The sequence below is a fragment of the Trichosurus vulpecula genome, chromosome 1 (genome assembly GCF_011100635.1).
Source record: "Trichosurus vulpecula isolate mTriVul1 chromosome 1, mTriVul1.pri, whole genome shotgun sequence".
NCBI classification, from domain to species: domain Eukaryota; kingdom Metazoa; phylum Chordata; class Mammalia; order Diprotodontia; family Phalangeridae; genus Trichosurus; species Trichosurus vulpecula.
Genome location: NC_050573.1, coordinates 194,077,815 through 194,104,815, shown reverse-complemented (window position 1 = coordinate 194,104,815; position 27,001 = coordinate 194,077,815). Strand labels below are relative to the sequence as shown.

General features: G+C 38.5%; 2 protein-coding genes across 3 annotated transcripts; one reads left to right on the top strand and one right to left on the bottom strand.

Moving 5' to 3' along the window:
• The first annotated feature begins 392 nt into the window (after window positions 1–392).
• Window positions 393–15,397, top strand: C1H6orf62 (chromosome 1 C6orf62 homolog). The gene is made up of 5 exons (XM_036766055.1): window positions 393–2,873; window positions 4,541–4,717; window positions 8,514–8,636; window positions 10,809–10,943; window positions 14,050–15,397. Exons 1-5 carry the CDS (start codon window positions 2,745–2,747, stop codon window positions 14,173–14,175), a joined length of 690 nt encoding a protein of 229 aa, XP_036621950.1. The 5' UTR covers window positions 393–2,744; the 3' UTR covers window positions 14,176–15,397.
• A 1,273-nt stretch (window positions 15,398–16,670) lies between these two features.
• On the bottom strand, window positions 16,671–26,918 carry ACOT13 (acyl-CoA thioesterase 13). 2 transcript variants are annotated; one of them, XM_036766070.1, is made up of 4 exons: window positions 26,757–26,918; window positions 26,544–26,663; window positions 19,680–19,864; window positions 16,671–16,947 (listed from the first exon to the last, which is right to left on the bottom strand). In XM_036766070.1, the coding sequence occupies exons 2-4, from the start codon at window positions 26,625–26,627 to the stop codon at window positions 16,791–16,793; spliced, it is 426 nt and encodes a 141-aa protein (XP_036621965.1). In that variant the 5' UTR covers window positions 26,628–26,663; window positions 26,757–26,918; the 3' UTR covers window positions 16,671–16,790. The 2 variants fall into 2 exon arrangements, with proteins under 2 accessions (XP_036621965.1, XP_036621961.1); XM_036766066.1 differs by having other exon boundaries at window positions 26,544–26,765.
• Between the last annotated feature and the right edge of the window lie 83 nt (window positions 26,919–27,001).

Sequence of the window (27,001 nt, the reverse complement as noted above, 5' to 3'; positions counted from 1 at the left end):
GCCGTCCTCTACAATTCCATCCGGGTGCTTCGTGGGGGGTTGGGGGTGGGGGAGAAACCGAGGGTTCTGACGTCACTGGAGGAGGGAGGAAGCTGGAAGCTACACGCGACCCCTCCAAGAGGGAGCGGAGGGAGTGGCGGGGACACCCTTCACGCCCTTCGGAGAAACCATAATGGAAAGGGGGGGGATTTCTTTTATTAATTTCTTCGTCTCCAAGGCCTTTAACTCATGATAGAAGCTTAATTTACATGATGTATTAATTTAATTAAATTATAGATATTGTCTCCATTTTAATTTTGTCCTTTTCATCCTTTTATTCCAAGTATCTTCCCTCGTCTTTGTCTTCCTACCCCTTTGCTGTGACGCATGTGGTACCGGCCGGCAGCATGCGCAGCCGCGGTGGCGTCGGGGCGGCACCGCTGAGGGGCGGGTGACGCAGCGACCGTCGCTGCCATTTTAAGTTGTTTGTTCTCGTTTCTTCCCTCAAACGCGTTACTGCCCCGGCCCGGGAGGCGCTTGCCGCCGCCGCCGCTTCCGCAACCACCGGTGGGGGTGGGAAAAAAAAAAATTCGAGGCTGTACCATCGTCGACGCCCACCACCCGCTGTTGCATCAGCTTTTTTTTTTTTCTTCCCCTATCCTCATCAACCTCGTTCTTTTCCTGGGAGCCCGGAGCCCGCTCGTTGGGGGGAAGAGAGAAGCGAGAGCCGATGCTCGGACAGGAATAACTTAATTCTTGGGGCTCACTCGGCTGACGGACCTTAGTGCAGGGTCCCCTCCCCTCCCCTCCCCCACCGCCAGCGCTATTCCCACCCCCCTCTCTCCTCCTCCTCCTCTTCCCTCTTGTCTTCCTTCTCTTCTCTCCCTGCCTCCTCCCCAGTCGCAGCCACCGCCTCCTCCTCAGCTGCCGCCGGGGTGCCGAGCTAGACTATGGGTCCCAGGTGGGGGCTGAGCGGCGGCAGCAGCGCGGGCGGCCCGGTCACAGTGCGCACTGCAGCAGGGATGGAGGGGCTCAGTTGGCTGGTGGTTTTCTCTTGACATGGCTCCTGCCCGTGCTGCTAGCAGCGCCCCCGCCGCCGCCGCCTCTTCCGCCGCCGCCGCCACCGCTCCGCCCGCAGGCTGCGGCTAAGAAAGCCCGAGCCCACCCCACCCGAGAGAGAAGAGAGTCGGTCAGTGAGTCCCGGTCTCTGCGGGGACACAGAGGGAAGGGGATCCCAGCCAAACAGCCCAAGCCTGCCCCCAGCCCTCTCCTCAGTCTGTTTTTGTTTTCCTAAAGGAACAAAAACAAAAGAAAATCCTTTCCTAGACCTCCCTGAACCCTAAACCAATACTTGGGAACATGATCTGCCCAACATGAGGGAAAACTAAGCGAAAACCGGGATTTTTTTTAAAGGGGGGGTGGGGGAGGGTTCTTTTTGTTAAATTTTTTGTTTCTAACAACTTTTATTTTCTCAATTGTTAACTTTTCTTTTTTTCCATCCACCCCTACCGGGGGTTGGGGGGCTTGAATCGCTTCCACGATGAGATGAACGAAACCCCGAGTGACCCTAAGTTTCCCGTGGTGCGAGTGAGTCGCTGAGGAAAAGGGGTGGGGGCGGGGTAGAGGGCAGGTGGTGGCCCTGGCCATTGCCTGGGACGGGAGAGCCAACCTGCCCTGCCATGGTCACCCACAGCTAAATCGCACTCCTCACCTCCCAGAGTGAGCAAGGGCTGCAAGAGAGAGAGAGAGACAGAGGGTCAAGTTCAGTAAGGAACCCTGGGGGAATGTAGCGCACTCTTCACTGGGCTGGGGGAAATTTGGATCCCGGACTTAAATCAGACTTAACCACAGAGCGGGAATAAGAAACGGTATTTCTCTATCCCCCCTCCTCCTGCCATCATGATCCTCCTTGGCAGCAGCTGCAGCCGCCTAAGGGTGAAAATGTGGGTGATGGGGAAGTTGGTAATGACTCCGCTGTTTTTTCTGTTGGCTCCTTTGGGTAACAGCTGCCCGCCCCCGGTGTACACTGTAGTTTATTGCAGGGAAATCCTGTACCTCTCTTCCTTTTCTACCGGTTTCGCACTTTCCTCTTTGCTCTCCACCAAGTGTAATCAATAACAAGCACTGGCGATACATAGCAATAGTGAAATCTGAAATACTAACCATAATTAGATACCACAGCCATGGGTCTGGCTGGGTAAAACCCAATTGGATATTTCAGTTTCATTCACTTACCCTTGGAAAAAAAAATCGGGGATCAGTTTCCCCTTTCCCCTTTTGATCCTTTTCCTTTTTAAACGGGCCAGAAACCAAACTACCCCACCAGATGGATTTAAAGGATTGGGCTGGTGTTAGCTGTGTTTTATTGTACACCTAAATCTTGATGAAAGGCTTCTAATTTTATTTACTTTCCTTGCCCCCCCCCCTTATTTTGGCAATTAAGTTGTCTCCCATAAATGTGTGTTCAAAATTTTTGATTCAAACTCTTTCCTGTCTTTCTACCCTTCTCCTTCCCCATTCCTATCCATTCCAAAATCTTACTGTCCAAGACACGATTGGATGGCATTTTTTTTTGTTAGCCCTCTAATATGATAGTCTCCTCATAATTGCTTGGGGTGCGTTTTTTGGGTTACAGCTGTTTTAGCTATTCAGTCATATTAGCAGGAATAAAACGACTTGTTTCTGTTGTACTTGAGTCTTAAGAAAAAGTGCCCATAGTTTAGCGACAATTTCCAAAGGCTTTAGTACCACCTGTATTTTACAAAATGGGGGACCCAAACTCCCGGAAGAAACAAGCTCTGAACAGACTTCGTGCTCAGCTTAGAAAGAAAAAAGAATCTCTAGCTGACCAGTTTGACTTCAAGATGTATATTGCCTTTGTATTCAAGGAGAAGGTAACTTAAGAAACTTTTTGTTCCATGAACACTTGGGTGACTTTATTAAAGGGTAACAAGTTAACTGTAATAGGTATGCATACTAATTGAAGAAAATTGCTTAAAATTGACATTGCCCCTGCTATGTGTTTCTTAAGTCCAAGGTATGTGTAGCCTATGAACATATGAAGTACCCTATTACACATGTACTTTGATTTGGGGGAGGGAGAAATTTACCCATTTGTAATCAATTTTGTGCTATAGGACTTTGTAGCATTATTGGAAACCATTGTTTGTAAGTTTATATATAGTCACGTGTAAATTATTGAATACCAGGTTTAAAAGTAACATTTGAATTTGAGGTATTAGAATTATTTAAAGGGACTAATTGGCACCAATAGCACTTTATGAGAGGGTTCCAAGTGACTGATCCCCTTCGACGTAGTACAAGAAAGGAAATATCCATAGATGTACTACTACAAGGAAATTTTTACTCAGAAAACAATTTTAAAGAGGAAGGCAAACTTTTTTTACAGCCAACTCTGAAGTTTAAATACATCATGATTTAGTTTTAAGTATCTGCTTAAGTTGAACAAAGCTTCATCTTAAGTGAACAGCTACTGTTGAATTTAAAAAACATTTTATCAAGAACTCTATCCCTTAGTAACAGTATTGACCACATAGTAGGCACTTTTATCATTTGTTGAATGTCATGTGTGACGATGCACTCTTGGATTTGTCTTACACTGTGATCCTATTGGAAAAGTAAAATTTGGCTTCTCCTAACTCCAACCAAAAAAAAGTTCCTGGTGCAGGAAGGATAAATACTGTGCATTAGGTGCCAAAGTGGTGAATTTTAGAGACCCTTCTCTTTGAAGTGCTAGCCTCAAAATTAATCCAACCTAGGTGCCAACAACCATTATCTCCAGTAGTCAAATACAGAAGTGATATCTCTGTCTCTTTATCTTGGATGATTTAAGCAAAAGCTGCTGTGGTATGAGAAATTAGGAATGAAACTGACACCGAGTACAACCTAGAAACCAAATTATTAGGCTTTAAACTTGTATTTTTGGCTAGAAGGTAGCTCAAACTCTTAACAGTTATAGATTAGCTTTGACCCCTATGGAAACCTCATCTGGGCTTACCCTGTCTTTGTGAAGTGACTAGGCAATTGCTATGACTACTGTGGTGAAGAGTTTGCTTAGGGACATGGGATCGTCATACTTGGAATAATGTAGTTCTTAAATGTGCTACGCTTCAAAAGTTGAGTTTTCATTGGTACTTGCTGTCTAAAAATGTTGATACTTGTATGTTTAAGAGGAAAGACCAAAACTGCTTTTTGCTAAGTAGTAAAAGTTATATGCTTATTCTTTGATTAGTCTTTTTCTTTTTTGTAGATGGGGTTTAAATTTGCAATTTTAAGATCAGGTTAAATTCTGTTTACTGCTAATGTGAAGTTATTTTAGTGAAGATATAGAAATGTTAGGGTCTAAATTTAATTGGGTGAGAATAAAAATTTTTAATGTTTTTTTCTTAAAAGTCTTCTTGAATTTGTTTTTTGTTTTGCAAACAATCAAGAATGTTGTTGGTTTAGAATTGTGTTTCACACTAAATTTCTAATTGGCAGTTACTAGATTGTGTGTAGCTGAAAACTTAAGCTAATACAAATGTTTTGTTTTTTTTTTTAGAAGAAAAAATCAGCACTTTTTGAAGTGTCTGAAGTGATACCAGTCATGACGAACAATTATGAAGAAAATATTCTGAAAGGTGTGCGAGAATCCGGCTATTCCTTGGAAAGTTCCATAGAACTTTTGCAGAAGGATGTAGTACAGCTCCATGCTCCCCGCTACCAGTCCATGCGAAGGGTGAGGAGCCTTGTTTTCCTTTGCGCTTGTCCTGATGATAGGTAGAGTTGTAGAGGTAGCTTGATTAAAATAAAAAACTTTAAAATGGGAAAGCTACTTTGGCTATGAATTTTTTGCTTTAAATATCATTGGATCATAACTCTTAATAACAAACTGACAGATTGACTTTTGAATCAACTGAGTATTTAGTATAACTTGAAATTCAGGTTATTTCATAATTCTCATTGGGCCAACTTAAGTCTGTAAACTGGGGTAAATTTTGTTAGTGGTCAATTAAAAGCAAATGAGTTTTAATTTTTAATTTCTATTAATTTGCCCATGGGGCATTATTGTCTGCTGGTTCTTAGCTAGCTTTCTAAACTTGGAGAGAGGTGGGGTTTTTTTCCCCTCCACTGCCTGCAGTTGCCATCTCATGCATATAGATAGCCAAAACCACACTAAATTTCAGGTCTCTACTGCTTTTAATTTTCCATATACATTTTGTATTTAGATAAGAATGAATCAGTTCCATATTTGTGCAGATAATTACTTTTGGGAAGTCAATTACATCGCATTTATGAGATGACTAAAATACTGTATAAGCACAGAGACTACAGTAGTATACAAATATCCAGGATGCCTTTTTTGCCCTTTAAGCTGTTTATGAATCTCACCTGTGCAGCCTTCTTTTGTAACTTAATTGTACACTTAGTGGTTTTGAAGTCCTCATCTTTTTTTGTTTTTTTTTTTTTAAATGTCAAATAGTTGTGTTCATCAGACTTTAGGATCTAAATTGAAAACCCACTTAAGGTATTATGTTCCTATAATAAAAATAAAGGCCACATTATGGTAGTGATTGGATAGAGAGCAAGGCCTCTTGACACTATTTGCTTTGAGATGCTTAACCTACTTAATCTATTAAGTGCCCCCAGGGCAACTCTGAAACTGAAAGTTACTAATCTTCATCAGGGAAGAGTTTCCATCTTGGAAGTACCAGTGGATAAAGTCTGGTCTGGAAAACTACCCCTTATACCCCCAATTTAATAAGAACTTTATACTCAAAAGAGTTTTATTATAGATGGCTTCACATAATTAACCTTTTGGTAAAGAGCTTGCCTGTTTAGAAGGGCAAGAAAATTGTGGTGTTAGGGACTCAGCTTTTCAGACTTTTTCACTGTAAAGCACATGTAGAAATTTATAAAGTATTGATGGTATTTCTGGATTGGGGGAAAGGGTTTGTATTCCCATTAAGATTATGGCTGGGTATGAAATAAGTCTTTGATATTCCCTCAGATAGAATGGTACTGACTGTAATTGATAAATGCTTTCTCATTGTTTGTAGCTCTTATCCATACTTGTTTATAAAATTGTCTGCAGAAGAGCTACTTGGTGTACTGGGAGCCCTTCTTTCCTGATCACCTTTTAAAAATTTTAAATCAATTCTTTTTTTAATTGGATTTTTATTTTAAATTTAAACAACAAAAAGTAGCATTTCCATACACAGCAGAGCACAGAGATTCTAGATGGGACTGTTAATTTTCATTTCATAATGCATGCTTTTAAAAAGCATATAATTTGGTTACTTTCAAAGCTGTTCTGTTTTGTACTTCCTTTTTCTTTGCATTCTTAAAAAAGTTTCAATGATCCCTTTTTTTTTTTTTTTTTGGTATTACTGTTGCCAACTCTTTCTCCTTCCAAATTAAGAAAGAACCACCCTTGTAACAATAAGCATAGTCAAGCAAAGCGAATCCACACAGTACCCATGTTTAAAACAACGTATGTCTCTTTCTGTACCTTGTGTCCATCACCTCTCTTTCAGGAGGTGGATAACATGTTTTTTCATGAGTCCTGGAGACAAGGTTAGTAATTGCAATAATGAGAGTCCTTTCAGAATTGTTTTCTTTACAATATTATTGTCCTCCTGTAAATTGTTCTGGTTCCATTCACTCTTAAAGTTCGTACTACTTGGGATACTCCAAAATCATCACTCTTACAGAGAAACAGTATTCTACTACATTCCATATACATTTGTTTGCCATTCCCCTGTTGTCCAAGAGACGCATGTAAGGCACCACCTTTTTTATTCTAGCTCTTTGCTTTAAAAAAATTTACTCTTGGACAGTCTTTGTCTTGACATTGAATATATATCAGTCAGTCAGAGACCTGGTTTGTTCATTTATTCCTTGCTTTTACTGCAAGCCCTACCCATCTCCTTTTCTGTTTGTACATTTTTCTACCTCTTCCCTGTAATTATGTGGTAGTTTGCAACAGCTTAGTATGTGGCTTTCTATTGTCCTTTGGATAAATTGCAACTTTAATTCTTCAGAAAACATTTAGTAAAACCTGATGTGTATGGGAAGTCCAGGTAGCTAATGATGTTTTGAATAGACTTAAGATAGATAATAAACTTGGCCAAGAATGGAAGAAGAGGAAATGGGGCCAAATTAGGGATGAGAGGAGGAGTGAGGAGGAAGGATAAAGCAGGGAGAACTTCGTCTACCAGTGAAAGTTGGGATCCTCTCTGCAACTTAACCACTCAATGACCTCTAGTCAAGTCTTTTAAGACTCAGCGGCTTGTCCAGAGACATACAACCAGTGTGTATCTAAGATAGGATCTGAACCCATCTCTTTCTGGTTCTGCTGCTACACTAATTGCCTCTTATTTTTTTCATAGGAAAAAAAGTCATAAATAGGTTTTCAGTTTAGATCCATATTTAAGTTACTCAGTCCTTTCAGTCGTGTCTGACTCTTCATGACACCATTAAGACATTGTATTTAATTTAAGTTAGTGACTTTCACCTGACTCCCAACTTCTGGAAACAAAGACTATGTTCTTTAACACTAATATTTGTCTGGTGAGCCTTTGTAGCTTTCAAACATGGACTAGCACTGTGAGGGTAGGCTTTTGTAAATAATATATTCTGATAAGGAGTGGAAAAAGGATAAGGTTGTGCACACAGAATTCCGAAATGAGAGCTCAGTTACACAATAGCACTGTGCCTGGCACATAGTAGGCACTTAATAAATGTTAGTTGACTAACTCTACCAGGATGGGCCATATTAGAAACCACAGATGATTATGTTCATCAGGAAGCTTGATCTGGGAAATGATTTAGAAATACTAGAATAAAATTCATAGTTTTATGTATAAACTTTCTACTTTATAGCTTTCCCATTGCCTCATAAAATGTTCTGTATGTAAGTGGTACTTAGTATATGTTTATTTTTGTTGTTTAGTCAGTCCTGTCTGACACTTCCATGACCCCATTTGGGGTTTTTTGGGTAAGGATACTGGAGAGCTTTATTTCCTTCTCTAGCTCATTTTCCAGATGAGGAAACGGAGGCAAACAGAGTTGAGTGACTTGCCCAGGGGTCACGTAGCTAGTGTCTGAGGCCAGATTTGAATTCAGGTCCTCCAGACTCCAGGCCTAGTGCTACCAAACAGCCCAACATGTTATTATACATATAATATATGTTTGTTATATTAAATAGTAAAAAGAGTAAGAGTGATAACACTGACAGTCTAACCTGGAGAAGATTAGAGAAAGTGTTGCTTGCCTTGACACTCAAGGTCTTGGATAGAAGTGGACTACTACTGTGTTCAGGCATGGTATTCAGACATTAAGCTACCTGACTTGCCTATAAGTTCAGTGGTAAAATATAGCTGGCATTAATACGTGAACTGTTAAGTATAAGGACAAACTATAATATATGTAGCCCTACTAACTTTTAGAATTTATAAAGCTTTTTGTTTTCTTCACTTAGGATTCTGTAGCTGATCCCTTTAACACCTTAATGTTTTCCATCTTTTGTATAGGATGTAATTGGCTGTACTCAGGAGATGGATTTCATTCTTTGGCCTCGGAATGATATTGAGAAGATTGTCTGTCTCCTATTTTCTAGGTGGAAAGGATCTGATGAGCCCTTCAGGCCTGTTCAGGTATTTTTAGTTCTAAAAAATTCTTTGAAACTTAATAAAATACGAGTGCCTTGATTAAACAGTGAAATCTTTTTTGGGTTAAGTAGCACTGTGTGTTGGTTAAGAACAGTTTGTGGGCTAGAGTAATAACATTTAGAAAGGAACTACGATACTTGGAAAATTTTAAAAGAAAAACCTGAGTTAGGAAGTAGTGTCTTTTTTTGTTCCTAGATCTTCCTAGGTGAATAGGGAACAGCTTGTTCCCTTGAAGAAAAAAAAAATAGGTCTTCTCTAGGCAAAGGACAGTGACTGATTCCTGATATATTTTACTATAGTTATCATTGTACCTCTCCATTTCTGAGGTCATTGGTCTATTTGTAGGCCCTTCCTAGAGGGAGATAGCTTATCTAAATATGAGACTGTTGTACCAAAAAGAGGGGTTCCCAAAATATGGGTGCTTGTTAATGGAAAGAATGATTGCAAATGGAATTAATTCTTAGAAAAAGCTCACAGTACAAGACAGCTACATTGAAGTTGCCACTGATGTTTAAGATGCTGGATGGGTGATAAAACAAGGATATCCAATAAATAGACCACTTGACTAATATTGAATTTCGTGGGCTGTTCAGGAAGTTTAACAATTGAAGGGATGAATCAGCTTAGTTCAGCAGCTTAGATAAATATGGAAAAACAAAGAACTAAATTGTCAATTTGAGAGTTCCACATGGTATGATATATGATGGCAGATTTAAATAATCTTAAATTTAGTAAGATGATTTTAAAAGTATATATTTGAATACAGTGGATGAAAAGAATTTAAATATTCTTGCTTCATTGATGTGTAGATTACAGAAAGAAAAGTAGATTCAAAGTTTCAAAATCTTTGGCTAAGATACTAAAATCTGAAACTTTTCGTTGAGATACAACATAGTAGCATTTGAAAAACGAGGCTTGGCACCTTTAGTGTTTCATTATGTTCATTGCTACAGCCTTTAATTACAGAATTAGTTCAACAGACCAAAGCAAGTTTTCTTTATTGAATATTTTTTAACTCCAGTACTTAAGAGAAATGAATGTAAGATTTAGAATTTTTAAATGGAAATTGAACATGGAAATGAGGTTTTTTGGGTTTTTTTTTTGGTTTGTTTTTTTTTTTCAACTTGAATAAACTACTTTTTTCTGCAGCTATAGCAGTGTAATGGCAGCACAGATGGTAAAGGCATCAGTTAGTGGATTTAGAGTTAGAGCCTGAGAAGTATACTAGAAATCTATTCCAGCCCTCTCATTTGATTGAAGAAAGTAAAGTCCGTAGTTTGAAAAGATTTGCTGAGTAGCATAGCTAGAATTGGAGCCCAAGTTCTGAAGTTAAAAAGGGAACAAAAGGTAGTGTCAAGTCAGTCTTTGAACCCACACTGGGGCATAGATTCTCCATGCCCCAAATTCCTAATTTCCTTTAACTTGGTATACAAATGTTTTTGAATTTAAGCTTTAAGTGTCTAATTTCAACGTTTGTTACCTAGCTCTCCATTTGACAAAATTTTTCATGTTAATTTTGTGGTTAGGAACAGATGTGGGCTAGAAGGTAATATATTTGGGTGGATTTGGGATTGGTTGAATGACTATATCCAAAGTACAATCTGTAGTATTGAATATCTCAGTGTCAGCTTGAAGGAATGTATTTACTGAAGCACTCTTAAGGATATATCCTTGCTTGGTTTTTATACACTTTACAACAATTATGAATGGCCTCGTTGAAATATGGATGGCATGCTTATTTAATTTTCAGGCAACACAGAGCTTTGGAAAGACAGACTTAGTTTTGATATGAGGGCAGATTTCCTAATAACTAGCACTATTCCAGGATGGAATGCTTTAGGTAGTGTAGTAGGTTCTGCCTTCCTGTATTTCATCCGGCCTTCACTTTAAGGAATAAGTACAACTTGGACCAAATAGCATCTGTATTCTCCTCTGACTAAAATTCTCTAAAGTAGTAGTGCCAGACTAGGACCTGTGACCCAAATGTAGTGTTCTTTCCGCTGTTATGATACCTTCTTATAAGTCTTTTGGTTTGACTTATCAGATGTTTTTTCTAACCCCTCTAGTTTTTGGGGGGCACCTTATTTGTAACAGTTTCCCATTAAGATGGACTGTAATGTATGATTATGGTTGTACAGCACTATCTTTCTCATACAGGCCAAGTTTGAATTTTATCACAGTGACTATGAAAAACAGTTTCTGCATGTACTGAGCCGAAAGGACAAGACTGGAATTGTTGTCAACAATCCTAACCAGTCAGTGTTTCTCTTCATTGACAGACAGCACTTGCAGGTAAATAACTTTGTAATATTTTGTTTGATGGCTCTCAAAATTAAATGGAAATGTGAGCTTTGCCCTTGAATTGATGATTTACAAGAAATTAACAGATATGTATTTAAAATCCAAGTTTTCTAATAATGTGGAGTCCTTCACAGTATTGTGATAATCTTTTAAAATTTGCCCCTTCTGAAAGCTGAAATAGGAAATAATGTAGATAAATTGTGTGGTTACTTGAAACTTAAGGGGTCCTTAAAGACATAACACAAGCTGCTTTTTTTTTCAGTGCATTCTTGGCCCATGCTGCTTTATTGCTAAAAACCAAAACCAAACCCCAAAAGTTTTATACATAGTTGCAGAGTTTCCAACTTAGGTTTTTAAGAGCAGTTCCACTTTATACCATCAAAAGAATAAAGTCTGTCCTTCAAACACAAACTTCTTTACCCTCTATGTCTTTTAAGGCAGGTTTTCCAGATCAGATTTAACACTTTTCACCTTAACACATCATTTTGCCTTTAAGTTTATATGGTATTAGCTCTTTAAAGTTACCAGCCTGTTGATGACAAAAACAGCCTTGGAGTCAGGAAGAGCTGAGTTCAAATACAATTTCACTTTGTACCTGTGACCTTGGGCAAGTCACTTAATGTCTGCCTCAGTTTTCTCAACCGTAAAAGGGGAGACCAAAGTACCTACTTCACATGGTTATTGTGAGGATCAGTTAAGCTATTTGTAAAGCACTTGGCACAGGCCCTGGCACAAGCACAGGCTCTTCATTATTGCTTATCCTCTCCCTAGAAAGCCTTAACTATTTTTAACATATATTGGACATAAAATAATTAAAAGCTTTAGAAGCAAAGAAAAACGATGGTTCCTGTTTCCTTGCCTAGTGCTTGGCTTATTCCTAGTTATTCAGATAATCAGAATTTTCTGATTTTCATGGCATCTGGCATAAGATTGTGTAGTAAGAGATAGGCTAGTTTGTACCCCTTTGAATAGGAATGGATTCTTAGTCATTATTAAGTACATTCTTAAATTAAGCTGTTGCCTTCCCAGTACTTCCTGTTCCCCATTTGATATATTCTTCCCTTTATAGGTGCCTAGTTATGTCTTCTCCTTCCCCTTTACCCTTTCAAAATCTTTCAAGGAAAGATCTAGAATTCATTCATATTAAGGTAAAAATGGCTAATGTATTATCCTCTTCCAAGATATTTATATTTTAATAATGACAAAGTTTTATATCTTAACCATGAGATTTTTCATTGACTTTAAAGCACCAGCAATTTTGAGGTGTAGTACTTGTCACATATTAGGTGCTTAATAAATGTTTGTTTGAATTGAGGCAAAAGGATGATTTGGAATCTCAAATCACCTGGCTTAAATAATAGCTGTTTCAAGAAAGCTGGCCCTCAAAGTAACATTTTGTTAACAAGTTAAATTTTTGGCAATTTAGAGTGGGAACTTTCCAGTCCTAATATTTGGTAAGATGCACTAATTTTTTTGTCTACCCAAACCACTTCATTTCTCATTTTCTGCCAAATTAATCTATAGACATCTAGAACCTTTTTCATATTGGCTTAATGCATCTGTCTACTGTTAGTACTAGATTCTAGAATTAATCTCTAGTAGCCATTTCATGATTGAAAGTCCTCTAGTTCTGATTTCTAATAATGTGATTTTGTTGCTATGTAATTTTTTTCTTTGTTTTATAGATAGTATTCATTAAATGGGTTTTATTAATTGCTTACTATGTGCCAGGAACTATGCTAACCACAAGGGATGCAAAAAGACAGAAATACTACTGCTGGCAAGGAGCTCACATTCTAATTGGGGGCGGGGAGAGGGAGAACAATACAGCATGTAAATAGGTATCAACATAAATATCTACCAGGTGAATGGGAAGTAATCTAGGAGGAGAAGGCACTTACAGGGGAGACCTAGAAAGGTCTCCTGCAGAAGATAGAATTCGAACTGAAACTTGAAGGAAGCTAAGTCATGGAAGTGAGGAGAAAGAACATTTCATATATGTGGGATAATTAGTATAGTGTTGTGAGATGGACAGTAAATGGGCCAGTGTAGCTATAGTAGAGTTCATAGAGGGTAGTAAAGTGTAAGAGGAGGGGAATGGTAGAAAGGTGCCAGAATTTAGGAAAAGCTTTGAATGCCAACAAGAATATTTTACATGTGCTCCTGGAGGTAATAATGGAGATGTGATCACAATTATACTTTAGAAAAATCACTTTGGCCGCTGTATAGAAGATGAACTGGAGTGGGGAGATACTTGAGGCAAGGAGACTATAATTAGAAGGGTTATTGTAGTAGTCCATGTGAGAAAGATGAGAAGGAGATGTGTATGAGAAAGTTTGTGAAGGTAGACTGAGAAGATTTGACAGTGGGATTAGGGTGTGTAGCATGAGTCAGTCAGGGTGGCACTGAAGCTGAGGGCCTGGATAACTAGGAGGAGGATGGTGCCTTCATACCAGTAAAGGGGAAGTTTTAAAGAGGAGGAAGGTTTTGAGGGAAAAGGAATGAATTTTGTTTTGGACATGTTGAATAGGACCTCAAGTTTGAGATGTCCAGAAGGCTGTGAGGTGAGACTGTAATTCAAGAGAGACTAGAGCTGGTGTATAGATTAGGGAACCCATCTCTGTGGAGATATGAGAAATTGTAGAGTGAAAAAAGGCCCATAACAGAGCTTTCAGTTAAGGAGTATGAAGTATGGGTGAAGTAGATGAAGATCCATCAAAGCAGGGTGAAAAGGAACAGTCAGATAACTAGAACCTGAACAGACCGATATCAAGAAAATCCAGAGAAGAGTATCCAGGAGGAGGATGAAATATCAAATGTTTCAGAGGTCAAGAAGAATGAGGATTAAGAAAAAATTAGATTAAGCAATTAAGAGATTAATAACTGTGGTAAGAATAGTTCCTGTGGAATGATGAGATTGGAAGCCAAAGTGTTGTGGGCTCTGTCCTTAGAACTAGATTGTATTGTCAGTCAGCATTACATAGATTTATTTAACAAAATGGTATTTACATGTTGTTCTTATACTGCAAGGAGTTTGATTAATCTCCATTTTAAAAAAAAAACCTCACTAATAAAAAACCATTCCTTTCTTTTCCAGACTCCAAAAAACAAAGCTACAATCTTCAAGTTATGCAGCATCTGCCTGTACCTGCCACAGGAACAGCTCACCCACTGGGCAGTTGGCACCGTTGAGGATCACCTCCGCCCTTATATGCCAGAATAGAGTACTGGCCAGCAAAATGGGAAAGATCACAGAATGCAGCAGCGATTTTTTTCTTGTTTTCTTACCATTTTATTCTTTCAGAGTTTAGAAGAAAATGGACTCATGCACAGAACACTATACATTGTGAAACTTCTTCATCCTGGATCTTTCTTTTATCATTTGTATCTCGGAACTTTAAAAAAAAAAAGATGTCTTCTGCATGGACCTTGTGAAAGAAGGTGCTTTGCATATTTCTGCATTGCATCAGCATCTTACTAAAATGTGAAAGGACTGTTGTACACTGAAATGCTTAAATGTATCTGAAAGCACAAGGTGAAATTCATTTGTGATGGTCTTCCCATTTGTGCTGGTTATGCCTCCCCAACATTTTGTCATCAGTATTCAGAGGGTGAGAAGTGAATGTAACAGGTATATATATTTTTTTAAAAAGCAGCCTTAGCTTGCTGTAATCAGTTCTAGACCACTGTCCAATTCATTCTAATGAACAGAAATGGTTGCTACAATAGTAGTGGGGAAAGAAATCTCACATGAAAAAAGAATCTCATTCATTGTAGGCATTTTTGCCTCTTATTTTTGCTGGGTCATGTTTATTTCCTAGCACTTAAATGTGTCTCTTTCAGATCTCTTTCCCCAAGTTGCTGTGTAAAAAGAGTATTCTGCTGAGTGGATACAGTTAATACACATTAAAGCAGACCTGGAGTCTGAAGTAGCGAAAAAAGCAGCTGTTAAACTAAGACAAAGTGTATTTATAGCTGCAAAAAAACATACATAAGAATTTTTGTTTTCTTGAAGAGATGACACTTTTTAAAAAGCTGGTAAATTGTGCCGGAAATACTGGTTTCTAAAATGTCATAAAAACCCAGTAAGGTGGTTTTTGTTTTTTTTTTTTGTTTTTGGTTTTGTTGGTTTTTTTTTTTTTGTTTAGAAATTATAAAACAGTTGTGATCTTAAATTGTAAAATAGTGTTTTTGGAGTGTCAAAGTTGGTTCTGACAGAACATTTTGTTAAGATTGTGCAATGAACCTAAGGAAGACTACTGTGTAGGGTTTTTTGTTTTGTTTTTAATGAAGAAGGCTTTGCTTAAGTAAGTACTTTATTGGAGTAAATCTGTATAAGCCTACTCCCTTGGGGTAAAAAATAGTGCTTACCTGTTTCAAATTTATATTTAGCTTTTATTTGGAATTGGAAAAACAAGAGATCTAAATAAAATAGGTGAAAGCTACCTGACTTTGTATTCATGTGAAACACCCAGTGGTTGGCACAATGGCAAATAGTTTGAGAGGCAGGCTGGCATAAGAGAGAGCTTACATTAAAGCCATGAAGAGTTGGGTTTTAGTCTTTGTTTCTGTATGTTTACTGTATGTACTGTGGGCAAACTGCTTAACCTCCGTGTTCCTTGCAAGACTGAAGTTACAAATCACTATTGGTAGGTGTTTGCTCACTGAGAGCTCTCTATACCAATGAAATCAGGCCAGTTCCTATCCCTTTCCATTTCCAAACTGTAGTTCTAGAGGAGTTTTCTCTTTAACTGTTATATTTATATAATGCTTTATAAAAATTACTGGATCTTCACAACACTAGGGTAGGTGCCATTATCATCTTAAAGATGGTAAGTAGGCTCATTAGTTAAAATGGTTTATCCAGAATCACACATTTAGTATATGAAACAGGATTTGAACTCAGATTTTCCCAACTCCAAGACCAAAACTCTTATCACTTTTTCTTCACTTGCTGCCACCTTCCCTTTCTGGCATGTGGCTAAACCATTAGCTTGAGAAAATTATGATGCTGGCCATAATGAACATTACTTTATCTCATTCATACCAACTTCCTTGAAAATATCTTGTTTTTGGATGTTATAGTATTTTCTAAGTTTCAAATTTAAAGTAAAATGAAAATGATAGTTAAACTAGATTTTACTATTATATTCAAATAGCTGTTTTTCCTCTAAAGTAGGAAAACAACTCATCTAGTATTAGAAGCTATAGAGAGCCTCACTTGACCAGGCACCCTCAAAGAAGTATTGATTCCACATGACTCCTTTGTCAGTTAATGAATTTAAATGGAAGCTCAAAAAGTCACATTTACCTAAGAACTACCTTGTTACAAGGTTTAAATTATTTTAGGAATGAGATTTTAAAACAGGGAAGTTGATACTATGGGGACAAAACCTCCAAATCTGCTTTCCTGTATATGTTGAGGGAGATGATGGTTTTATTACAACCTAGTTACTACTTGTGAAAGGCATTTTTGACTTGGTGCCCTTGAAGGCCTACAAAGGGTTTGAAATTCATTTTCATTTTTTAGTGGTATCCTGGGTCCTTCACAGTTGAAATTTTTACTTACCATCAAAGTCATTTGTATTTTTGAGTCATTTAAAGACTCACCCTCTGTACACATTTGTCTAAAACTAAGCTCCATTTTATGGCACCCCGCCACATACTCTCTGCTGGATGTTCTGCTTCAACTTTAGTCTTTGAATAGCTTCCACAGAATTTCACAGCTAAAATTGTTTATTTTCAAAGTTAAACTTTTTAAAACAAGTTACTTGTTCAAACAAATAACAATGAAATAATGATTGCTTCTTGAATAACATCTTTAAAGCAATCTTGCTTTTAGTTTCCTAGGTGTTTTGTATGTCTCCCTTGTGCTATCAACTTTCCTGTGGCCTTGTTTGTCAGATCCACACTTGCAAAGGCAAGAGTTTTTCCTTGCTTGAGAATGTGAGCAGCAATCACTACTTCTTCTCCTACCTTAGCCGGGGATAAGTACCTTGAAATAAAACATAAGGGATATAATTAATGGAAAGAGACTGATTAAAGGAATAGATACTTCACATATTTAGAGTGGGAATGGACCTCTAAGGTCATCTAGGAAACCCCTCATTTTACAGAAGGCTGACTGAGGCTCTAAGAGCCACTTAATAATGACTGCCCAAATTCACAGTAGAACCAAGATTTGAACCTATTTCCTCCAACTACAAATATATCATAATTTCAACCATTCAGTGCTGCCTCTGATAGTGTTTCTGTGAACACTGGGAGTACTAGAGCAAAATCTTGACCTGTTCTTTGCATTTGTATGCCATCTCAGGTTTGATTTGACTTAGTTTCATGTAAGTGCATTTTAAGATACTGGAGTGGTTTGCCATTTTCTTCTCCAGTTCATTTTACAGATGAGGAAACAGGCAAACAAGGTTAAGTGACTTTTTCAGGGTCACACAGTTAGTAAGTGTCTGAGATTAGATTTGAACTCATGAAGATAAATCTTCCTAATTCCAAGCCCAGTGCTCTATCCACTGGACCACTTAGCTACACCCCTGCCTCTGCCTCCTCTCTGTGATCCATTTCAATGGGTTTACTAGCTAGATTTCTTTCTCCAAAACCGAGCCTTAAAGCCAATTCACTCTGGAGCTCATAGATTGGACAATAGGTCCCTGCCCTCCTAGCACAGAGTGAATGTAAATACCGAATAGTAACTGTTTCTCTTTTGGCCAGCAACCTTGAGAGTCTTCCCCTCTCAATTGGATTTTTTTTTTTGAGTTTTGATTAAAGGGGCCTATTTAGTGAATGATGTTACCTCACTCAAAAGTGAGAACCAGAAGGGACCTTAGCCTGAAAGGGCCAGGGTCTCGCAATGCATCCTGGGCCATCTCCAGTCATCTTGGTGAATATCAGGCCACTAAACCGAGATGGCTCTGGAGGAGAAAGTAAGGCTGGTGACCTTGCACAGCCCTCCCTCACTCAAATCAAAGTCAACTACAAGTCATGTCATCATTTCCCTGATGTCATGGATCAAGTACAGAGGCTATTTTTAAAACACTGACTGAAAATACTAATTGCATGTTTAATTAGAACAAAATTTGATCACCTTCCCCCAGTTTTTTTTTCTCAATTTGAGTCATTTATAAACGTCTAGGTTGCAACAAGGCTTATTCACCTCCCCTTTTTAGTCTATTTGGAAAATTAAAGGTCCAATATTCAACCTAGAGCTTCCTCTTGTTGCTTTGTCAACCTACATTTGTGACCTAGTAAAAGATTCGTGCCTGGCACATGGCAGACCCTTAAAACACTTAAAATCAAGGTTTATTTGATTAGGCATTTTACCAGAGTCAAAAACTTAATAGTGGTATGTTAAGGCAATTTTAATTTTGTTGAACCTATTTAAAGATTAATTTTAGACTTTTAAAATAGAATCCATACTGCCATATACCATGAAAGTCTCATTTATCAGTGTGTTCGTGCTAAGATTTACAGCCTTGCCACAGTAGCCCATCTGAATTTGTTGTTTATTGAACTGACTTTTCAAACACAAGCAATGCTAAACAATTTACTCAGACTAGCCTCGTTTCCCCTTAGGTGGATCAGCTTGACAGCTACCACCAGGGGTTGCCCAGCTGATATCTTTGGCTATAAAAACTTTCAAAGAAGGAAGCTGTGCTGAAAAAATTTTCAGGGTGGTTTCAGAATTGTGTAATTTTTTTGTCATGAGGGGCAAGGGACAGACTGCTAGGTTAAGAATCTTGCTTGAGGTCTATGGAAGAAGTGTTACTAAGTAATCTAATTTTTTTTTTTTGCTCAGATGGAATAAAAAGAGGCTATTAGGAAGAACTTCTCAACTTTCTGAAACTTAAAAAAAGGCATTAACTCGAACCCTGCCCTATTATGTGTTTGTAACCTCAGCCAACAATTTAAAAGAATTCTTTTCTTCCTATTTTTATTGGTAAGTGTGAAAGGGGAATGATGGCACACCCACCTTTTTCTGATGCTCAGACCACCAGCAATTCTCTGATGTTTATATAATTCATTTTTGCTATAATGTACTCCTTTATGGAATAGGAAGGTTTAGTTCTAGCTTGTATGTTTGGCAAATATACTGACCTGAATATACCCTCTCCTTAACACTGCTGGCAGAATATGACATCTGGACCTCCTCTGCAACTCTTCAAATGGGTCTTGTAGTATGAGGCTCAGGAAAGGACACTAAGAAACGCAAGAAGTTACCTAATTTCTATTTCCTCTTTCTTCCTGTGGCTGTCCTTCTAACATTACTAGTGACATATTCCCTGACTAGTAATTTTCTAGTGTATACTCAGATACTTCCCACATTATAATTCTTTTCCTTTGGGATTTTATTTTGCAGTAATGCCCCATATTTACTATGATAACTGTTGTAGCACTGCAGTTTGTGGAATTTATCCATACTTAGTTGTATATGATGGTACAAGTTATCCTTGAAAGAAAATAAGGTACCTAACATACACAGTGGTAAAATTTATAGCTTAAATATATACCAGCTAGGAATTTGTGGCAGCTTTATGATTTTCTCCATTCGCAATGTGTAAATTAAAGGGTAAGATGGCTGTTTTCAGGGGCAGGGTAGCTCTTAGAGCTAAAGCCATACTTGCATCTAGAAAATTTATAAAGCTAGTCTCCTAAGCTTATTTTTATCTTAATAGCTCTTTTATCTCAGCTGATGCCATTTAAAATATATTAAGTACATACGTTATGTTTATGTCCACACTGACTCCAGGTTTTCCCCTTTCTGTGTTGATCAAAGCAAGTGTAGATATGACATCTACCAGAGTTGCTGTTAAGCCACCATGTAGAGAGCCAATCCTATTCAAATGTTCTTCTTCAACTTTCATTTCACAAACCACCTTTTCGGGACTTGCAGAGAGAACCTTAACCTAAATGTAGAGGAAAGATGAACACAACTGTTCACTAAATCAATGCATAATTTTATCAGATTAAATAGCAAGACACACAAATGATTAGGATGTATTTCTGGGTGAACCTAAAGTTGAATGAGACATCAATTTTCATCCCTAAACACTGCCTAATTTTTTAATCACCGATTTAAAAAAATTCATCTTAAGGAATAAAAAAATTAAAGATAAGTAACAAATAAAGCAAAACAATCTCAACAGAAAAATGGTATTGTTATACAATTGTGTTAAACACAATTGTTTTCTTGTACTGTATTAAAGCAGTAAACAAGTTATTGTTGATATAAGTTGATACATGTTCATTGTACAGACAAATGAAGTCTTAATTAGTGTCCTCACACTAAGGCCTGTACAATATTTAGCTACTGCTGGAGAGCTTTGCAAATGCACCCATTTTCAGCATTTTCAATGTGATACGATCATCATTTATGTATTCATAACTTTTATGAGCATTTCTTTCTACTTCTAGGCTGCCAACTCAGTCTGTCAATCAAGAAATCCTCAGTTAAACACTTGCTTTGTGTCCAAGCACTGTGCCTATATGTGTTGTCAATAGTATTCATTACCCTGAGGAGTTTGCAATATATGGGTTGGGATGAAAAGACCCACAAGAATCAGAAATCAATCCTTCTTTAAAATTATAAGAAAACAGAATCATGTTTAAAACCCTCAGCTGTTAATGGAGAAGGAAAGAAGAGAGGGTAGGCATATTTCTGAATATCTTAGGAAATAGGAGGGCAAGGGAGACAAAGCTGATGAGCTGAAATAATTGTAATTATTTAAAATTTGAACAAAACGTAAAAGGGAAATGAAATTAGAACTGAAAGGTTTGGTGTGCTTTTTTTTTAAACAACTGTCCCAAATAAAAAGATATACCTGGATATTGATGGCTGCAAGAAGACAGTTTATACAGGTAAATGCACATAATCATATAGCAAAATGTACTTTTTCCCAACCATGAAATACAAATTAAAGTATTATACCCTAATTAAAGTATTGTAGTCTATTAAACAATCAAAATAATACTCTCGTCTTGGGTGAGGAAAGGGCTCCTTTTGGCCTATCTCTTTGAAAGCTTCTCTCCAAACTTCAATAAAAAGAAAATAAAAAGCTTTGATCTCTTTACTTCATCTATTACAGGTACTCTTCTAAATAGCATTTAAACACTTTGGGTCATTTTCCCAGATAGGAGAGAATGAAAAGAAGTGTAGGAGTAATTCAGTACCCTTTAAAACAGACACAGGGAAGGTTTAAATAGGCAATATTTTAAAGTTCTTTGCCAATCTGCCTCTGAGCAAAAAAATGGGATTGCTGTCTGTCAGTTATTCCTTAGATCTCAAGTAAAGTGATAAACCTTATGGGATCACTTGGAAAAATACGTTAAATTATAATAGATGTGAAAATGCTTTATAAACTATAAAGCACTATTCAAATGTGAAGTAGTAGTATTCTACTAGAACTGGAGTGGAAAAGAGCAGATACTAAAGCACCTGCAGAGATCATGTATACAAATCAGTATTTCCCTTGGTTGATTTTATTTGGTTTTCTCTGATGTAGCAACAAAGATAATGCTGAGGTTATGAATCTAGGAGGCAGAGAGGATGGTTCTGTCTTTGCTAGAATTAGGGTGGGTTTGGTGGGGAAAGATGAATGTGGTTTTGGACATGCTGAGTTTGAGGCCTTGTGCTAATTCCAGTTTGAAAATATACAACGGGCTGCACACCATCTTGGGGTGGGGGGAGGTGAGAGATGGGGAGAAAATTTGGAACTCAAAATCTTATGGAAATGAATTTCAAAAACTAAAAATAAATAAATACAATAGGCAACTGGTGATGCAGGACTGAAGTTGAGAGAGATTAGGGCTGGAAATAACAAGATGTATAAGTCATTGGCATAGATGATCAAATCCATAGGAGCTGGTAAAGAGCTTTGCCAGTCATACTCAGGTCCTGTGACTCAAAACTATCACTTGGTACCATGCTAAAACACCTTGAGGATAGGACTGTATGTCCTATCTTTTTGTATCCCTCAAAGCACTTGGGACAGTGCTTTGCACATAGCAGGCAATCAGTATTGATATGATACCGAAACAGATATCCTTAAAGCAAATCCAAATCAAAACTTTTGTGTAACTTTCCTTTTGCAAATTCTGAGCTAAATAGAAAAAATCGATAATTTCTCCCTGGCTCTGTCTAAAGAGGCAATTGTATTTTCGCTTTTTGTCCTGTATGATGCACATTTCTGATTTGTACATTGTAAATATACTTTATTTTTAGTCAGTATTTGTTCAGCTATCCTTCACTGCCTGAACAGAAGGACCAAAACTCTTCCCCTACCTCTAAAGGCATCCTTTGTTGCCTTGGAATCTAGGATGCATGCCAGAATACCCAAAGCCAAGAGATTCTACAATCTCTGGCTCAAAGCTTACTCATTCTACACTACAGGTAACACTAAATGTCATAAATTCAAAGCTATCTTACAGTGTAAATTTTTGGGAAAAAGACTATCTCAATTTGGTTACAGAGTAACATAGAAGCCATAGAGGTAGCCATTGGAAATTTGAGACATTAACTTTGTAGTCATTGTCTTCAGAAATCATTAATAAAATCAAATCTATTTTCTAACAGCCACCAAATCTTATAGAAATTCCTGTTTATTCCTGTTCCTATCTTCTAGTTCAAACACAGTCCTTTAGGGAGGGCTAGTTGTTTTTTTTTTTAATAAAATTCAAGCTGTTATGAACTTATATTGAATAGTTTTTATAGGTGGCATGATACTGTGGATAGAGAGGTGACCTGGGAGTCTGGATAACCTGGGCCTTAAGACCTGCCTCTGATACATACTAGCTCTGTTACATTGGTTAAGTTACTTGGCCTCTTAATACTCTAACCAACTCTCTATGACAGGGCTATCCAAAATTCGGCCCTACAATGAGAATGTACCACAAGCGCAGAAATGCTTTAGTAAACAAAGCCAAGCTACCATAGAGCTCTCGCTAAAATGGTGAATCAAAATATATTGTCTATTGTTTCAATAAAAACTTTTAAAAGTAACATGACTTTTTGGAGCACTTGCTAAACCTAAGGTAAGACTACACGTTACCTATTATATTGGTGTACTGTATTTTTTATTCTGGGTGTGGCCCTCGAATAATTATTTTATTTTAATGCAGCCCTAAGATAACCTAAGGTTGGACAGCCCTGCTCTATGATTATAATGTTCAGTGTAATTGCTAATCTACATTACAGGGGGCACAGGGGTACTCATCTGGAATCTTCCTACCTACATGGATGAAATCACAGGCCTGCAGTGCCCCCAAAGTGTTAAAAAATAATCAGCAAATAAGCATTTATGAGGCACTTTTTACTATGTACCAGGCACTACGTTAAGCCCTGGGGATACGAAGAAAGGCAAAAGCAGTCCCTGCCTTCAAGGGAATGACATCAGTGGAAGAGACCACTTGTAAATTCAATATATATAAAACAGATAAAGAATACATAGAAGGTAATCCTAGAAGTTACTTTATTCTCTTGGTTGCTAAGAGGACAAAGAAAAAAGCTGCAGAAGGTGAGATTTGAGCAAAGTACTGAATGAAACCAGGGATTCTAAGAGGTGGAGGTGAGTAAAGAGAGCAGCCCAGGCATGGATGACAGCCAGTCCATAGGCATAGAGACCATGGATATAGTGTTGTGATCAAGGGATGGTAAGCAGGACAATATACCTGGAATGATGTGTACCTGGAGCAGAGGGAAGTAATGTGTCAAACTAGAAAAATAATAAAGGGCCAGATGATGATGCACTTTAAACAATGGACATATTTTATTCTGGAGGTAATACAAAACCACTAGAATTTAATAAGCAGGGATGTAATATTAAAAACAGCATCAGTAATTCCATTTTGTTTTTTAACCATCATTTAGTGAAATTAAGTTTCAGCTGCCTGTAAGTCACCTGATTTTAAGGCATAAGTTCACTCCTCTTCCCCTCTATCATCTGACCACAAGAATATCCCCATACCCCTCACTTGATTGTCTCCCAATATCCTCCACCAGTAAGAAACCTGGTATCATAGTCACTTCATCCTATTTTTCATTTCCTTCAAATCGTATTTTAACTGGGTAGAAACCAATGATAAGGGTTCTTTGCTACTGAGAGATTTGGTCCCAGTTTGTTATGCGAGTTGCATGCATTGCTTAATAAATCATTTCTTTATTTCAATATTAACAGTTTTGACAAGTTCCAGCCAGGAGAGGAAGATGTGAACCTTCACCAAAAAAAAAAATGGAGATGAAATGGTCAGATCTAAACTTTGGGGAAATGACTTTGGCAACTAAGGGAAGGATGGGTTGGAGTGGGGAGAGACCAGACAGGGAGACCAATTGACAGCTACCCAATAATCCAGTTGAGAGGTGATGAAAGCTTGAAATAGGCTTGTGGTTATATTAGTCAAGAAAAGGAGACATATATGAGATGTTATGAATATTGGTGAAAAGAATATTGCATAGAACTGAACTGGTTCACCAAAGGATGAAGATTTGGAAGGGAAAAGATTTTAGCCAGTATAGGAGTGATGGCCTGGGGAAGTATTGGGAGGTAGAGGGATTAGAGTTCTTAATGAGAAGAAAGAACAGGGTTAAAGGTTGTAAAGTGTAGGGAAAGGTGGAAACTTTGGTCAAACTGTTTGACCAGTTAAAAGAATTTCACTGTTCATGAATATGGAAATGGAACATTTGTGGGTGATAACAAGATCAAGGGTATATTTATCTCTGTGTGGGCTGGTCATTGAGGGGAAGCATCAATATTTATTCTGGGGGAGGGGGGCAGCTAGGTGGTGCAGTGGATAGAGACTGGTCCTAAAGTTAGGAGGACCTGAGTTCAATTCTAGCTGTGTGACTCTGGTCAAGTCACTTAATCTCAATTGCCTAGAAAAAAAGTTATTCTGAAGTCCTCTAACATGAAGGTAGGAGTTGGGGTTGAGAGAAATCTGTAAGCCAGACACTGAATTCACTGAAGGAAGAATGACCTAGAAGGAAAAGGAGTGGTCTGGTTTGGGTGATAAATTTGGATATCATGAAATTCAAATAAGTTGATGAATTATGTTGGAAGAGAGTCTGGAGGTGGCAATGGAGAACAAAGAATATTTTGACTCCCCTCATCCTGACCAGCAAATTGGGGAATATGAAAGAAAATGTAGCCAAGGCTGGAAGGGTGACCAGGGAAATAGTGTTGTCAGGAAGCAATTAAGGCTTAGTGAATAACAGAAGATAGGAGGGAGAAAGAAGAGGTTTAAAATGAAGGGAAGTTTCTCATTATGGAGCAAGCATTCCATAAGTCAGAGTGGAACGGGTGGGCAAATCTGGAATGGGACACTATAGGGGAAATGGCAGGCTGGAGTTGAGGTAGAAAGAACCAAGTAACTACAGGAGTTTGTTATCAGCAATCAAGGTTTTTAGAATCAAGGGGATGAGGAGAGAAGGGGTTGGTCACATGCTAAGAGGTTGGTGAATAAACTCTTTCCATTTTACAGAACTGCTTCCCAGTGCAATCAAAGGCAGATAAAACTATCCCATTTTTATTTCATTCACAGTCACAAAGCCTCCACACCCTGCTCTAGAAGAGTCAGACCAGAGTCGCCCAAGCACTCTAAGTTAAAATGAAGTCAAAATTCATACATCATATTTAGCTTTGCAAAATGATTTAGACGTCTTCACTCATTTGATCTTTACAACCCTATGGGGTTGTACCCTGTATTATGGGCACTGTTTTACAAATGAGTACACCAAGATTCAGAATTTTTTTAAATCAATCATCATCCACAAGTGTTCCATTAATGAACAATGAAATTCTCTGAGCTGGTTAAACAGTTTAACCACCTTTGACCAAAGTTTGCACCTTTCCCTACAGTTTATAACCTTTAACCCAGTTCTTTTTCCTCAATGTGACCACTAAACCCTGGATACTTTCCTAGGCCATCACCCTTACACTGGCTAAAATTCGGTTCAGAAAGTGATTCGCTGATGCTCACAGAACTGGAATTAAGAAGCAGGATTCAAATTCAAGTCTCACTTGACCCAAAGTCACTAACATTCTGCATGGTGACGCGGTGCTTCCATCTAGACTGTACCAAAATTTCCTAGGCTTCTACTATCCTTCTGCTTAGTCATGTCTGGAACAGAGTATAGGCATTCTCTGCCACCTACGAAGACGCAACATTTCCCATGCTTTAGCAGATGATTTATTGTGGGCCCCCAAATCTCATCATCAGGTGACTGCTCTCTGTACTTCCCTGGTGGATATAACGGAGGCACTGCACTGGCCTTCCAGTCTGGCAGGGACGGTCTGAGACACCAGGGTCAATGTTGAAAACAATACAGTCATTAGATGGAGGAGGAGACATTCCTAATGGTAAAGGAATTCATTAGAATTTGGTGCCTGAAGGGAGATGAGGGGGTAGAAAAGAAAGTAACCGGGCTACTGACACGCTTTCGGGTCTGATAAGAACAAGCTGTATCGTAAGGGACAAAGCCTCCCAGCGGATCTCAGGGAGGACTGGAGACCCTCCCGGCCCCAGCAAGCCCACTCCCGCTCCCGCGAACAGGTGTTCCGCTTGGGTCAAGAGCCCGCCGCAGGATGGCGATACCTTTCCCAAAACTCTATCAAAGCCGCTTGACTCCCCGAAGACCTTCAGCACCTCCTGGACTTTCTGTATACTTCGGTAACTCATGGCCAGTCGTTGCCCAGCTTCTCAACCCTGCACAAACTGAAAACGGAACGGACAAACCAAAATAAAAAAACTGCCCGGGTAATTGCGAGAACAGAAAGCAGGTGAAGACGCAAGCCCTCCCGCCACGACCTCCAAGATGACTCCAGATGTCAGACACCCGGGCAAATAAAGGTTTTCCCCAGTGCTCCCCGTTCCCTCCGGCTCTCTACAGAGACTGCAGCACTTGAGTTCCGCAATCAGACGCTCCCCTCTGAGTCTCCTGGGGATGCGTTAGAACCCTAACCTCGATCCTTCCACCCAGACTAGACCTGGCCAGCCCCGCAGGGCGCGCCCTCTTTTCCCTCCTCCTGGAGCACGAGGGAGGGGTTAGAAGA